Below are 16,876 nucleotides of genomic sequence, written 5' to 3' on the forward strand. Positions count from 1 at the left end.
TGTGTGTGTGTGTGTGTGTGTGTTTGTGTGTGTGTGTGTGTGTGTGTGTGTGTGTGTGTGATCCTCCCTCTGTGATGTACTGTAGTCATGCCATATTGTTGAGAGGTCACCAGTGAATGTATGTAGGGATCAGGTGATGTGTGCATTGACTGCTGTGTTTGGTGAAGCCCAGAAGGGTTGGTGGTGAGAGCCTGTTGTTTCTCATATTCCTGTGGTTACACGTAGTCCAGTAGACATATAGCTACTGGGGACGCTCAATAACAGTCCTAGGAACTGGAATTAGATCAGAGACAGCAGAGAGGAAGAGGTGGACAAGCTTTTGGTGAGTGTAACCTTCCTACAAGGCTACCCATGTGCAGCACTGCAGGTAGTGAGTGGAGCTGATGTACGGTTAGGTACCGCTGGGGGAGGCATGGGGGAGGGAGGGAGGGAAGGTTAATGTAATTATATGAACTCTCCTGATTCCATCTCATGTCCTCATCGGTTTCATATCCTCTACTCTTCTCTTCTACTACACTCCATTCCACTCACGTATGCTGTTTACTCTTCTGGCTCTTTTCTTCTCTCAGGCCTCCTCTCCTCTCCTCTCCTCTCCTCTCTCCTCTCCTCTCCTCTCCTCTCCTCCCTCCCTCCCTCCCGTTCTCTTTTCTCTCACGACTCATCGTGGACACAGTGGGCCCAGCCTGAGCATGAAAATAAAAGGTTGTCCCAAAATGATTTGGGCAGGCGTGGTAGAAGTACCGAATAATCACAAACATGTTAATGTTGTGGTTGTTGTTATGGTTTTAAATTTCACATGAACTTAAGTGGAAAAAGGAATATAAGTTTGATGGGCCATTTTCACAATCAAGCAGATATTTTAAGGTCCTTTATTATTTTCTATTGATTTGATTATTTATTCATTTTTAAATGCACAGGATTACAGTCTCTTTAATGATATAGCCCTGTAGACTTAATACCCTAGTCCTTGCTGGTAACGATATCGTTTATTTATTGTTGATTTTGAATGTATCCAAAGGCTTATACAATGGAAAGTACCCCTATGTCTACCCCAGGACATAGTATTTCAGTAGGCACAGACCAAAGCCTATATTGTAACCTTTCATCAACATGGCTTAGACTAAATAGTAACGAGTATCCTAACCTATCAGGGCCATTTTATAACCACAAGTTACAGCAATTTAACTGAACACAGTAGCGTAGCCTATAAGTTAACGTCCATCTCGTCCATCTGAGGTACTACACACTCGTGGAGACTGATGCCCGAACAATATGTCTATTTAAAAAACAAAACATTTTGAACCCTCAGGCTCCAATGTCTCCTTTCTTTATTTCGGCCCCTCCTTTACGTGTTGACATTTTCCGCTTGTCTGTGGCTTTCTTAGGCCATGTCATTGCTGGGCTACTTTTGCATGTCTAAAATGAGAAAGAGACAGAAAGTGGAATTTTTTGACTGTCCACCGGCCCACCATGGTTTTGGCCCGGTATTCCCAATGGCCATTACACCACTGTGGGTGTGGGTGTGGGTCTGGGTGTGTGTGTGTGTGTGTGTGTGTGTGTGAGTGTGAGTGTGAGTGTGAGTGTCAGTGTCAGTGTCAGTGTCAGTGTCAGTGTCAGTGTCAGTGTCAGTGTCAGTGTGTGTGTGTGGGTGTGGGTGTGGGTGTGGGTGTGCGTTTGTGTGTGAGTTCTTCATTTAACTGAATTTAGTAGAATTAGACAAGACAGGTGTAATAAAGGTTTCCCCCTTTGCCAGGGTCAGGTGACATCAATGATGTTTGGTTTCAACAGCAGCAGTCTTAGTATAGGTCTATTAGACCTAATGGTATACTGAATTTTTCTCTATCAAATCCTCTCTTTCTCATTAAAACACACACATACCGGGAACACTAGAAATACACACAAGCAAACATTTAAATGTATTCTTTTTTCCTCAGAATACATCTGGAAATTCCCTTTAAAAATGCATAAACCAGTTTTGAGGAGGCACTCCCTTACAGATCAGCTGAACTCCACTCCACTTTCATACCACGAGAAAAAGGGCACTGTAAAAGCAGAGATCTGACCAGCACCACATGTGTGCGTAAGTGTCTGTGTGTGCATTCCTCCACTGGCGATTTGAGATGAACAGCGAGTGTTATAATTCTGACTCTAAACTGTCCTGAGGCTCACTGACCTCTAGATGACCACTGGGGCCCTGGCATGATTTCTGCTCTTTGTTCTTTAATCTGCTCAAATCAAACCAATTCCTTCACTGCCTCCAGATTAAGTCTATTTCTCGGTGTATTTACAACTAGTGTCCTCACACACACACACACACACACACACATATATAAACACACGGGAACACAATGAACGGACTCCATTTTGATGTTATTCTTTGCTAATTGCCTGCAGTCATGATTAATTCACTGACCCCATTTTCCAGAAATAGACTGCAGTCATCTGCAGCCAAGGCCCACAGACCTGATCTCTCTTTTCCCTCTCTCTCTCTTTCTGTTCTTTCTACACAGAGAGGAGAGGGGGGAGAAGAGAAAGGTTGACAATAATAATAATAATAATAATAATAATAATAATAATGACGACAACGATGATGATTATGATGATGTAGCACTTTATAAATTCAGAGTATTCTTCATTCCACTGATATGATGAACATTCAGCAAACCACTATAATGAGAAGAGGAGGAAGCAGTAGAGTGGAGCAGAAAAGGAAAGAAAATTGCGATCCAGTCCGTTTGAAACCTCCCCTCTTAAAACCCTTCAGTGAGATAATCACTCCTCAAGAACCCCCCCCCCACACACACACACACCTTGATAGTCTGTTAAGTTCTTTTGTTTTGGATGAGCAAGCATAATAGTGAGAGAGAGCGCTGCAGATAGCACTTAATGCTGCGTATTTTGCCTTTGGGGATATTTTTTGGGAGTGGGTGTGGGGGGCTGTGATACATTCTGCAACCACCACCACCCCCCCCCCCCCCCCCCTTCCCTTAATCCGTCTTTGGCTCTGGCTCAGTGTTGTAATAATCTAATATGGCCAACAGTGCGCTGCTGTGTTTCTAGAGTCATGATTCAGCTTGGCAGGGTGAGGAGGGGCTCGCACTGTGCAGCGGCCATGAAATTGTATTGTGCAAGTAATGGAACAAATCCAGTGGTTTTCCAAACGCAGCCCTCTGCTACTCCTGTCTCGGCGCCTGGCGGAACTGTGCCCTTCAGGTTCTCCGAAACGCTCTGGAATACCCTCCCCTTGAGCTGAGGCTGCGATTGTGGATTAATTTCAGATACACAGGGAACGGCGTGAGACTGATTGGTTAGTTCCAGAGAGTGTAGCAATGGTTGACCTTGTGACATATCCCTCATCCTCACCCCCCCCCTCTCTATCCATTCTTTCTACTCTCTCTGTCTGTGTTGCCTCCCTAGTTTAACCACAGCACAGTTTGCCACAAGTTAAAGCAGCAATAAGGTGTTTGTATTCCAAAACTAGCAAGCTAACTACTTAAAAGGCATGCAAAAACCTTGCAAACACCACCAACAGCCCGGGTGACACTGATAGAAGCTTGCCAACACACTTACTGGTGTCTTTTGGCAGTATAGCTGGCAATGTCATGCTGTGAAAGCGTTTCATCATCTGTTTGTAGGGGAACTTCCCCGAGAGAGGACTTACTTAGTACTTTAACACACACTCACTGTGATGACTGTTTGTTGAGGCGTGTTATTGTGCTTTCAGTAACTATAGAGGATGCTTTGATGATACACTTAGTACAGTGCAGTAACAACAATCGCAATGTTTTGGACTTTTAATTACTTATAACACATAACCTAAATTAGCTCTCTATCTGTCTGTGAGCAGTAAAGTGTAGAGCATTGTTATAACACAGCAAATTAAAAACATACTCTCAGAGAGATTTAGTTAAAGAAACTTAGAGAGTACTTTTCATCATCTGTTTGATGGGGAACTTCCTCGAGAGAGAGAGGAGTCTAATGCCTCATATTAGTAGAGCCAGTCACTGAAATCCAGAACCTTTTTAGGTGACAGCAGCAGGGAGTGCACCTCCACCTTTGTTGTGTTCTTACGATGATGGGAACCTTCGTGTTGTTCAGCCGGGGAACTTCAAACTGAACATTTCCCCACTCAGTGTTAGGACAATCAAATTGATGCACAGTAACCATAGTTCATAGTAGGATAATCACGTTTAATTAGGACTTTTTTTCACTATATCCTCTACATTAAAAAAAAGCAAACGCAACCACATCTCTGATTGCTACGACAGTAGTGTTCAGACAGAAGATGGATTAGATAAATATACTATTTCAACTCAATAGCCCTCCCTAAAGCCTTGGGTTGACTCACCCTAAGACTCAGGACTGTACCTGTCTAATATGTATGTGTGTGAGTAGGTGTATTTGCGTAACAACTGAAGTTACTCTTCTCGTAGTCAAGAGCCCTCTCTTCACCCCCCCCCCCTCTTCCCTCCCCCTGTCGCTATGTGCACCCATGCTGTGGTCACCATGGCAACGCGGCGGCGGCGGTGTGCGTGATATGCTGCCATCCCTCTTTCGCTGGGCGTTTTATTGAAGTGGATCATTAGGGCTTCTAGCCAGCGTGGCACCTGGTTAACGCGAACAGACCGTCTGTGCCACAACAGGTCACTGAGATAGAGCAGCCCCCTGATCGTTCACCCACCCCCCCGCATTAAAGACTGCTGGGTGGGGTTCAGTGAGCTCCCCATTCCGGGGTGAGACCGATGCTTTATGTGCAGTCCTAATGTGACTGTATACACATTCATGATGGTCTGGCCAGGCACAGAGCCGATGGCTCATTTCAGAGGGGGCGGGGACCTGTAGTGGGCCCTTACACAGTCTTCTTATTCAGGGTCGGCGCTTGAACAAAAATCTAAGAGGGGCATGAGGCTTGTAGCAAGAGGGCCCCAAATTACTGGCAATGCTCTGACGCATAGTGAAAGCGTAATCATTCAGTGGTATGCTCTCTGGGAGAAAATTCTCGTTGCTTTCCTGACAATAATCTGACTTAAAGACACCGGGAGAAATACACATTTACTTTACTTTAAAAAAGCTGAAAGAGTAGGTGAGGCTCACACCACTGCTGTTGAGCTCAAAAGTCATTTTTTTTTCGTCTAGTAAAACCAAGCACTGGGATTTATCCTAACGCGAGGGAGGAACGATGGCATCGGCGCGGTGTCATTTGCATTTGTCATTTCCGAGACACGGCTAGCCCCGCTATATTTTCCAAAAACAACAGCAATTGGATACACTTCATTAGCAAGTAAAAGTTGATTTCAATAACCACTAACGCACCAAGTAAGGTCCGACAAACGAACTTGACTCAACCAAGATACGGCTATATAAAGATTAATGCGGTGCAGTGATCCCCTTTTTAACTGGGAGATATTAATATTGAGTCTAAATCATTCTGATATCATCGGACTACATTCGACATTTTTCTCAATTTCCTGTCTCCCTTTCTCTCTCCCACCTCTCCCTCTCTCCCTCCCTCCCTCAGCTCCGGATTGGGATCCACACGGGCTCTGTGCTGGCGGGGGTGGTGGGGGTGCAGATGCCCCGATACTGTCTGTTCGGGAACAACGTGACGCTGGCCAGCAAGTTTGAGTCGGGGAGCCACCCGCGCTGCATCAACGTCAGCCCCACCACATACCAGTAAGACTCCAAGCTCATAAAACTCAAGTGGAGTTTCATGTGTTGTTAAAAGAAGCATGCCGGCTTTTACTGTGGCTTTAAAACATGTGCAAGCACCAGTGTGCGTGTGTGTGTGTGTGTGTGTGTGTGTGTGTGTGTGTGTGTGTGTGTGTGTGGGCAGTTAGTGTATATGTGTGTGCATGGAAGGGGGGCTGTATTTACTAATGTGTATGTGTGTGTTTAACCTTGGTTAACCCCAGAGGTCAGTTTCTGATCTTTTGACAGATCATTTTGGGTTTAAAGGATCATACTTGTGGTTGCATAACGGTGTGTGTATGAGTGTGTGTGTGTGTGTTTATGAAAAAGAAAGAGAGACAAAGAGAGATTAGGTCCAATAAATACGGTCACCAATCATTATGTAGGTTTGCTGTGTTTATGTTTGTTTGTGTATGAGAGTGTGTGTCTGTGTCTGTGTCTGTGTCTGTGTCTGTGTCTGTGTCTGTGTCTGTGTCTGTGTGCCTGTGTCTGTGTCTGTGTCTGTGTCTGTGTCTGTGTGTTTGTGTGTCTGTGTGTGTGTCTGTGTGTGTGTCTGTGTGTGTGCGTGTGTATTGAGAGTGCAAGTGCAGGATCAAGTGATCAGATAAGTGTCATGGTGAGGACTGCATTAGGGTTTGTTCCACAGATCGATGGGCACTTACAGGGAGCGTAGGTCAAACCCACTGGACTGTGGTGTTTCATTGTGAGATGGGTCTTGTTTAATGATTGTGACTATTGAATGACTCTCCTGTAAAGTGGTGTTGTGCTATTGGACTGTTGTCGCCCTCCCTATTGTTTGCTGTTGAATGGAAAATGAATTGCGCCTGAGTTGAGGTCAAAGATGTTATAACCTGTGAGGTCCATTTTGAAATAATGTGTTGTAGGCGGTGACTCTGTTATGAGCCAAGGGGAGGAAACATGCGCAGGGTGCATCGCCCTCAGATGTTTATATGGATGACACAGGATTTAGAGACGGTCTCCAAATGTTTTTCATCCAATATCTCCCCTGAGGTCAAGAAGGAGCTGTTTACAATGATCGTTTTTGGATTGGTGGAATAGTCTTGAACAGGACATGTTAGGTTTTAGTATGTTTTCATGCTGAAGAAATGCCCATATTTGAATGTTTCTGGAATTTTCTGTCTAGAGTGATAATATACAATATATGTGCCAGGACATAATTCTTCAGGGTATAAAAATCCTGTCATGTTATGGACACACATTCAAATGCTGTTAATAAAGCAATGTCATCTAATCTGGTAACATACAATATTTCAAAAATCTCCCAAAGACCCTATAAGGAAGGTTTGGCATCATTGTCGTTTATCACGTTCTCTGTAAGCAGGGCCCCCTGACTTATATGAATCTTCATGTCCTCACACAGAGGCTAACCCTGCCCCCCTCCCCCCCAGCTCTAGATCCCAGAGCTCCTCTCTCCAGGTGTACTCTCTCTCTCTCTCACTCTCTCTCACTCTCTCTCTCTCTCACTCTCTCTCCCTCTCTCTCTCTCACTCTCACTCCCTCTCCCTCTCCCTCTCCCTCTCCCTCTCTCTCTCTCTCACTCTCTCTCCCTCTCTCCCTCTCTCTCTCTCTCTCTCTCACTCTCTCTCCCCTTCTCTCTCTCCCCTCTCTCACTCTCACTCTCTCTCCCCTTCTCTCTCTCCCTTCTCTCTCTCTCCCTCTCTCGCTCTCCCTCTCTCGCTCTCTCTCTCCCCTCTCTCTCCCGCTCTCTCTCTCTCTCTCCCTCTCTCGCTCTCCCTCTCTCCCTCTCTCCCTTTCCTTCTCTCTCTCTCTCTCTCTCTCTCTCTCTCTCTCTCTCTCTCTCTCTCTCGTCTCTCTCGTCTCTGCTCCCCTAATGCACTGTAGCTAATTACTGCCCAGACCAACTAATTCAGCCAGCGCTGTCCCAGATGCCACGCTGACTCATGCTTCCCAGTGACATTTGCTCTCTACCCGGCAGCCAGCCACAGACAGGGAGGGTTAGGAGTTGGGGGGGGGGGGGGGTTCTGTCGACTCCCATAATTCCTTATTCTGTTATTTGTGTCATCACTATCTGTGACTACAGCTGTGACACATGAACAAGGACGTAGTTTTGTGTTGCTGGGACACTCTTTTAGGTGGGTGGGAGACATGGTGGGAGATAAAGTGATGGAGGGATTTGGCCACCTAGTGAAAGGCACCTTCTCTCTCTCTCTCTCTCTGTATCACACACACACACAAACACAGACACACACACACACACACACACACACACACACACGTACACACACACACACACACACACACACACACACACACAATCCCTCCCCCCATATTTCATGCATCTGTGGACTCTCAGAGCAGTGAGCAGCAGTGGGCTAACCCCTGACAGTCTCCTTGGCTCTACGCGCTCTGCCTGTCAGCTCTGTCTCTCGGGAGCGTCGTCTGTCCCGGATCTGTCCCGGATCTGTCCCTGATCTGTCCCGGGTCTGCGAGGCCTGTGCCAGCTCATTGTCCTCTTGAATAATGCAGGGCCCTTCCACTCGTCTTCTCAGCGCTCTTGTTCATCCTTCCATCCATCCAGTCATCCGTCGGTTTGTGTTCCCTCGTTCAGACCTCTCCCTCGGGGAAGTGTATGGTTAATGGGCAGCCTTTAGAGGGAGGGGGATGTTGCTGTGGGTTACCATGTGGCCGTATGGGCCTGTTGATTGGACCAGATTTAAGGGGGACCCACGTGGGCAGAATCCCTACTTACATCCCTACACATTCATACACAAACCTGTGGCCATGCATACACAAATACCCATGCCCACATCATTATTCCAAACATACTGTACATGGACGAACATGTACACACACACACACACACACACACACACACACACACACACACACACCCTATGGACTGGTCTGCTGTGTGAAGAGTCATATGTATGTGGCTGTTTGTGAGAACGAGAGAGAAAGGCGTTGGAGAGAGAGAGATCAGCTGACTCCTGTCTGCATGTTTATTTCAACAGTGTGCACTCAGAGAGAGAGAAAGAGGGAGAAGAGGAGAGAGGGAGAGAGAGACAGAGGGAGTCAGAGGGAGCAGTTGAATCCTGTCTGTAGTCATCCTCTTTGCATGTTTATTTTAACAGTGGGCACTCGAAGAGGAAAGGTGGGAGGGAGAAAGAGAGAGAGAGGGAGAGATGGTAGAATACAGAGATAGAAAGTGTACTGGAGACGAAGAGAAGGATGAGAGTGAAAGAATGATGGAGAAGATGAGATCCAGGGGAAGACGAAGCACGAGGGGTGGAAGTGGACTGAGGGAGAGATAGCACCAGAGAGCAAGAATGACAGACAGCGACGGAGAGACAAAAGGCAGAGAGAAAGGGAGAGAGTTGGAGTCAGAGCGGTTGCCATGGCAACCACTCTTTAGTTTTTGCTGTTCAAGGGCACTCTCTCCTCGGCTGACACTCATAATTGCTGTGGAACAGATAGAGCTAATTGGAACAGGTTCCTGTTGCTGCTGCCTGGACTCGAGGAGCCTGCGGGGGCAGGAGAAAAGTGTGTGTGTGTGTGTGTGTGTGTGTGTGTGTGTGTGTGTGTGTGTGTGTGTGTGTGTGTGTGTGTGTATTTATTCTGATTATTTATTATATGCAAATTTGACCACTGGATAGGGGTTGGATTTTTTTATATTATTAGGATTAATTCCTGTCTAGTTTGTGTTTTTGTGAGAGTGTGTGTACATTGTTTTTGTGTGTTGCAGCTGTGTGGTTGTGTGTAAATGCAGTGGTTGAAATATGCACTACACTGAATGATACAGAAGACTTCAAGTTTCACATCATTTCAGTTGATTTTTATTTCTGTATGAATGTTCATTCATGTGTGTGCTCATATGCAAATTTGATTGTTGTGTGTGTGTGTGTGTGTTTATGTGTGTGTGTGTGTGTGTGTGTGTGGTGTGTGTGTGTGTGTGTGTGTGTGTGTGGGTGTGTGTGTGTGTGTGTGTGTGCATTTGCATTGATGTTCATGTTTCTCTAATCCAAACTGATAAACTTAAGACAGCCTCTCTAAAGTTACCATGGTGCCGTATGTATGTGTGTGTGCGTGCATGTGTGTATAATTTGTGCCTGTATATAGCATGAGTTAAATGATTGTGTATGTCCATGTGTATTTGCGTATGTGGATTTATGTCTGTATGCCTGCACTGATTATACTCATTTCTTGTTCCCTCTCGAAGTTCTCAGCTTTACTCACTAATATTGTTGGTCTGTTCCTGCATAGAACACAGTAACCTCTCTCTCCTCACTCAACTGTGGTGTTTTATTGATGGCTGTACTAGGGGCCATTTTAGTTTGCTTTATCGGGTGTTGCTAATTTAGTGTTGTACAGTTTGTACAATACATCTCTCCTTTACTAATTCCTATTTGAACTTGCTGTATTTGTACATATGAAATATAAAAAACCCTTAACAATCCTTCCTATGACAGTTACTAAGGAAGGTCTTTCTTCCTCTCTCCTCACTCTAATCTGTCTGTCTATCTTACCCTCTCCTCTCTCTTTCCACACTTTCTCTCTTTCACTTCTCTTTTTTCTCAGGCTCCTGCGAGACGACCGCTCCTTCACCTTCGTCCCTCGCTCACGGCAGGACCTCCCCGACAACTTTCCCAAAGAGATCCCGGGCCACTGCTACTTCCTGGAGGCGGGCAAATCTCAGAGCCACTCCTCCCTGACCAGCTCGCGTTCGGCCCCTCCCGCCCCCATCCGCAGAGTCTCCTACAACATCGGCACCATGTTCCTCAGAGAGACTAGCCTATGAGGAGACAGCTCTGCACTCAGATGGCCCGCCCCTCTCTCACCCGCTGCACGGACTGGTGTTGCCAGCGGGAGCTTCCTGCTTCCTGCACAAGGCCCCGCCCCCAAGTGGCTACGGCTCACGGGAGCCTATGAAGGTCAAAAAGAGGAATAGAGGGGGAAAAAAGAAGCAGCAGAAGCAAAGTTTAATTATGACTAGATAGAGGCATAGAGACTTTATAAATACAAACAGTTAAAAATAAACACAAAATGAAAGCCTTTCTACTTACAGGACACAGCCAGCGGCATCCACACAGACATGCTTTTGCACAGGCAAACATAAACACACACATAATGACAAACCCAAGGACAGACAGACTCACACACACACACACACACACACACACACACACACACACACACACACACACACACAACACACACACACACACACACACACACACACACACACACACACACACACACACACACACACACACACACACACACACACACAGATGCACCCACATACACATGCTCACAGTGCTCTCAGCATTGCAGGTACTAGATTATTCATTCACAGAACTTGGTGCCTTCTTATAAATGCACAGCGGCAAAGAGCAGGGCAAGAGTCTCCCTCTTACACATCACCCCCGCTGCCCCCGCTCCTACATGTTTTCTGTGCCCCTCATTGGCCACTGCAGTGACCTCTGACCCCACCAAGGAGGTAGAGCTTAATGCGGGTGGGGTTGCTGAAGAGAGGCACTACAAAATCAACTACTGTTGCATTTCTGTACTTGTGAGTGTGGGTGTATAAGACGTGTGTGTGTGTCAGGGTGTGTGACAAGCCCGCAGTGCTTTCATGCTAGAGCCCTGACGTGAGGAGTGTGTGTGTGTGTGTGTGTGTGTGTGTGTGTGTGTGTGTCAATGTGCTGTGCACGCATAAATGATGTCAGTTCCTGTTTCTTTCTCTACTTTCTCTCCTCCCCCACAGCAGTCCTTGACCTGTCAATCATCTATGACAATGCCAATAAAGAGTCAGCGGTACACAGGTTGTGCTTTGTGGGTTTATTGTCCAAATCTCTACAAGCTTCCTTGTCAGGATCAGTCCATCTGAAATTCAGAGTAGTCTGTAGGCTCTATTTGGTTATAGCTGAAAGTCAGAGTGCAGATTGCTCAGAAGCAATGTTGAGTATTTTTAACATGGATGTTGGGATATAGAGAGGTCAGTGGTGGAGGTCAGTCCTGGGAAAGCATTTTGGAGCACTTGACCTTTTCAAAGAAATCATTTTACATTGCATTGTAGCATTAGCATTCAAAAATGACAAATGTTAAATTCTCTCTCTCTCTCTCTCTGTCTGTCTGTCTGTCTTGCTCGCTCGCTCGCTGTCTTCACATCCACATGCTCATGTTCTTAATCTTTTCCTCCTCCTTTCTTCCTTTTTCTTTTCTTTCTCCTGTTCTTACCTGACTCCTACAGGAAGGAGTAAGCTGGGGCTTTCCCTAAGGAGATCCTGTTAAATCCCCAAAGGAATAGTGTATAATCCCACAGAGGAACATGTGTGATCTCAGACAGTTAAAGTGAGATCAGTGTTGGACACACACACACACACACACAGACACAGACACAGACACAGACACACAGACACACAGACACACAGACACACAGACACACAGACACACACACACACACACACACACAGACACAAAGTGATTACATTGTCTCTGCATTGACGTACATTTCAGGGTCTATTAAACTCTCTCTTACTGACACAGAAAACACCCGATGATGAACACTATAAAGACACAAAGCCACTAAAAGAGCTGCTGTGTCCAAAAGTAAAGACCGTCCCGATCGCCTCCCAGCTGTCCTCATCTCACTTCAGTGCACATTTCCATTCATGCAGCATTTTTACAGTTTGCTGAAAAGCGTGTTTTTTTCCCTCCCTACCCCCATGCCTTCTATGTGAGACCAACTGAATAATGAAAGCACTTTGAAAGGTTGCACCTCAGCCTTTCTGGAGCCTTTGGCTAGGCAGGCAGGCAGGCAGGCAGGCAGGCAGGCAAGCAGGCAGACACACTGGGCCTAAACTGAAGGTAAGGGTGTACCCCTACTATCATTTTTCATAAGCCCACAACATGACATGCAATAATCTCCCAGATCTAAAGTTGTGGTTTCGGCCGTTAGGCAGCCAGGTAACCCGTTTTAGTGATTTATTATGGTTTGCAAATAGAATATTTTGCAGCCGTGCACCCTGACCATCCATCTCTGAGGGTCAGGTGAAGGTGAATCTGATGTCCTCTCTCGGCAAAACATGTTTCTGCTCAACCGCAAAAGAGAGGGTGATGAGAGGGTTTATTTAGAGTTCACTTTATTTTTGATTTGTTTCACTTTGTGAACATTTCATGCATTTCAATGGTCCTATTTAAAGAGAAAGGTCATCCATGTCGGCAATATGCGCAGCACCACCTTGTCCTTGGCCTGTTTTGATATCCTGAATCTGTTTGTGCTGTGAGGAACTGTTTCTGTTGTCTGCAGTTTTTTGTGATATTTTTACAGCAATAAGCAAAAGAATGCTGATGCTCTGTGTAAGCAAGAGAACTTTCCCTCTCCTTTTCTCAGTTTCTCTTTATTATGTGGTTCTGTTCTGGTTCTAGGACTTTATTATGTGGTTCTGTTCTGGTTCTAGGACGTGTGATGCTGTAGGGACATATAGAGGGCTGTTATAGCACAGGTACTGTAGATTTGTGTTTGCTAACATATGGGCCACATGGACTGTCTGAAAAACAACCGCCTGCGTGTGTGTGTGTGTGTGTGTGTGTGTGTGTGTGTGTGTGTGTGTGTGTGTGTGTGTGTTTGTGTGTGTGGGTGTGTGTGTGTGTGTGTTTGAATGTGTGTGTGTGTGTGTGATTATAGCGATTAGCGTCATTGGAGGGCTTTGAGCAGTCAGTGCCATCTAAGATTCACTCCTTGCATCTATTAGCTGAAGAGTGCTGAGACCTGGGCATAGTTGTTAAATGTCAGAGGAAAGGCAAACACATTAAGCTTAATGCGGTTCATCTCTGTGTGTAAATCACCTTTTCTTTTACCTAATTAGGATGGACACCACGCTGTATTAATCTACTTTTTTTCTTTTTTCTTTCCAATTGCCAAGTAAATCCATTGTTATTTGAACTCCCCTGGTTTTATCAATAGGCTATGTGAGCAAATCGGTTTGTTAGGTACGCATCTGTATATACTCAAAAGAATTTGAACAATATATCGACCATTGCCTTTTGTGTGTATGTATGCACAAATGTAGATTGTACAGACATTATTTTAATAACTGTCAAAAATTTTGAAATATCTGTAAGTGCCAATATTTGATATATTTTCAATGAGAGATCAATGACTACGACTATTTGGAGAACTTCATGGTAAATTTCCTGTAATCAATTTCGAAAGTCTGTTCCCCATGGATTTTGCTTATTGGTGTTGTTTAATTTTGTCCCCATTAAGTGTGTGTGTGAGTATGGATGTTTGTATGTACGTGTGTCTGTATGTGTGTAATGTGTTGATCTATCTTGTCTGTCTTGTTTGTCGAATAGATCACAATGGTTGCTTAGCTAAGCGGCGTTTAAGGCATCCAGTTGTTCATTAATTGAAAGGAGTTCTACACCAAAGAGCTTCACTATGTAAATAGTTGTAATGTATATTTACGCTTACAAATGTAACATACAAAAATTCTTCTCACATATGATATGTAAATATATATATGTAGATATGTTTAATATGCCCTACAGTAAAACAACAAATCAGAATTAGTTTTTTTGGAAATACTCTGTGAGCCCAAGCTCATTCATTTCCCCCCAACAACAGTGTGTGTGTGTATTTCATTTTCTTCACAGTAAGCCATGCAAAATGACATGTAAATAAATGCCACCAGATATAACTTAACAGTGGTGAGCCTCTCCGTGTGGTTTTTACATTACTGTAAAAAGTGTGTGTCCGTGTGTGTGTGTGTGTGTGTGTGCGTGCGTGCGTGTGTGTGTATTTGTATATATTCAGTGTGTAGATGTGACTGTAAGCATGCGTGTGTGTGTGTGTGTGTGTGTGTGTGTGTGTGTGTGTGTGTGTGCGTATATGCGTGTCTGTGAGTGCGTGCATGCGTGTGTGTGTGTGTTGGGGGGGATGGAGGGGTCACCCATAGCCAGTCAGTTTCTCCTGCTCTTGTTGTGGAGCTGATGCTGGCCTAGTAGGGCCTCTGTGGGCCTCACACGGTTGCACCCTGAGCAGCACAGGTAATCAGGGGTTTGGAATGCTTGGCTTCTGCTTCCCGATCGCACACACACACACACACACACACACACACACACACACACACACACACACACACCCTGCAGCTCAAGAGGACTCTTCAGCACGAGAGAGAAGGAGCTGGGACTGCTGTGTATTTATTCCAGCCTCTCACTCTTGCCTCTCTCTGTTTCTCTTTCTTCTTTGTTTGCGTAGCATCATGCATGATTTTAGCTGCTTCCCACTGTGGCCCAGCCAGGGGTTTCATTGTGCGTTTGCAGCTCAGAATTGGGTGTGGGAAAACATGGGGTTTTGAAGTGGTGCTCCATATGATTGATTTCTATTTCTATTTCACACACTGTCACACACACACACACACTCACAACCAAGATGAGATATTTGATTACATGTAATATTTATATTCTGACTAAACTTTCAAAAAATACTAAATTCTAATTTGTTCGCTGTTTAGATGAGGCAGGAGAGATGAGGGAAACTTCACATGAGAAAAACTTATATATATATATATATATTTTATATATATATACATATAAATACACGTACCTTAGCACAGCCTGGGTAGTAAGAGGGCAAAATGAACCCCCCTGATGGGTAGAGAAAGAGGGGGTTGTGCATGAGGGTCGGTCAGGGTTCTTCAATCCCTCAATGTCATGGTCACCATTGACGTAAAGAGAGAGAGAAACTATGTGTCATCCTTAACTGGTTCAAACTGATTTGCTTTTCTCGCCACTCAGAGTGCGTGTGTGTGTGTGTGTGTGTGTGTGTGTGTGTGTGTGTGTGTGTGTGTGTGTGTCTGTCTGTGCCTGTCCTTGCCTCTTTCACTATCAATGCACACACATCTTTTTTGGAAAAGTAAGAACCATGACTGTTGCCTGACCTTGTTTGATCCTGTGTGAATAGATCTATTGCATGTAAATGTGAGAATGTAAGTTGTGTGTGTGTGTGTGTGTGTGTGTGTGTGTGTGTGTGTGTGTGTGTGTGTGTGTGTGTGTGTGTGTGTGTGTGTGTGTGTGTGTGTGTGTGTGTGTGTGTGTGTGTGTCGGTCTTTCTTCTTGCCCAGAGGCCTTGTTGTGTTGAGGCACAACTGCAGGAGGAGATTATTCCAGCAAGCATGCAGCAGACAGATCTCAGATGAGAGAGTCTGAGTTCCCCATGCATCTCAACCACACCATTGGCCAGCAGACCCCACTCCTGTCAGTCTGCTTCAATTAAACATGGCAAACATCGCCCAGTCCCAGACACACTTTCACACACTTCACCAAAAATAGCTCTGCTGTACTTCTCAGAATAGCAGCAGCTTCTTGAAACACAGCACGCAAGCTCATCCAGGAGGACGCGTGGTGGTGGGCAAAGTGAACCTCAAAGTCGCTGATGACGGTGGTTGTGTACATTAGTATCATGCAAACACAAACACACACAAACAGCAGTGCTCTCTCTTACACACACTGAACGTGCCAGTAGAAATACAAGCAGTCTCTTAATACAGAGACAAACATGGTCATTATTACGCTCTCTCTTACGCACACACTACCCTGTGAAGGAAGAACTGTAAACAAAGTAGCACGTACTCGGAAGCAGAAGCACTTTGCACCATCATGCACGCACACACACACACACACGCGCACACACACACGCACACACACACTAGCTTTCTTGCTATTACACCATTCATGAAACTAACATTATCAGGGACTTCTGGCTTTCCCACTGTTCTCTGTGGTATGGGGTAGAGAAAGGACATTTGTAGGTCACATGTGATGGCACTGATAGTACCAGGGTAGTGTGCCTCACAGCAGGGCTAATGGAGAAGTTAGAGAGGGGAGATGAGCTAAAAGCCAAAAACGTGGGCAAAAGGTTTGAGAAGAGGAGAGACAGCTGGTGTTTATGCTTTGTTATCAGTAAGGAGAGAGAGAGAGAGAGAGAGAGAGAGATGGAGAGCTCATTTGCTTACAACAGCTTCAGTGTTTTTGGCTTACGGCTGTAAATAATATGGGTGTTTGTCTATAATAACCCTTTTAATGTACCCCTAAATGGTTCTTAGTCCATTGCGAATGATTTCCAGTAGAGAGGAGAGCGAACACAGGAGAGGAGAGGAGAGGAGGAGTGGTTCGAGCTATGTGATAAAGAGGAGATGAGAGA

The 16,876-nt window shown here is 45.3% G+C and overlaps 1 protein-coding gene across 1 annotated transcript in view; it reads left to right on the plus strand.

Moving 5' to 3' along the window:
* Positions 1-14,377, plus strand: part of gucy1a2 (guanylate cyclase 1, soluble, alpha 2) — a 50,182-nt gene extending 35,805 nt beyond the window's left edge. The window contains exons 7-8 of the mRNA XM_031573097.2: positions 5,519-5,673; positions 10,246-14,377. Of these exons, the coding sequence (XP_031428957.1) occupies positions 5,519-5,673; positions 10,246-10,465 (375 nt within the window). The 3' untranslated portion in view covers positions 10,466-14,377. The remainder of the gene's footprint in view (positions 1-5,518; positions 5,674-10,245) is intronic.
* Positions 14,378-16,876: the final 2,499 nt, after the last annotated feature.

This window comes from Clupea harengus, chromosome 9 (genome assembly GCF_900700415.2).
Source record: "Clupea harengus chromosome 9, Ch_v2.0.2, whole genome shotgun sequence".
In the NCBI taxonomy this organism is placed as follows: domain Eukaryota; kingdom Metazoa; phylum Chordata; class Actinopteri; order Clupeiformes; family Clupeidae; genus Clupea; species Clupea harengus.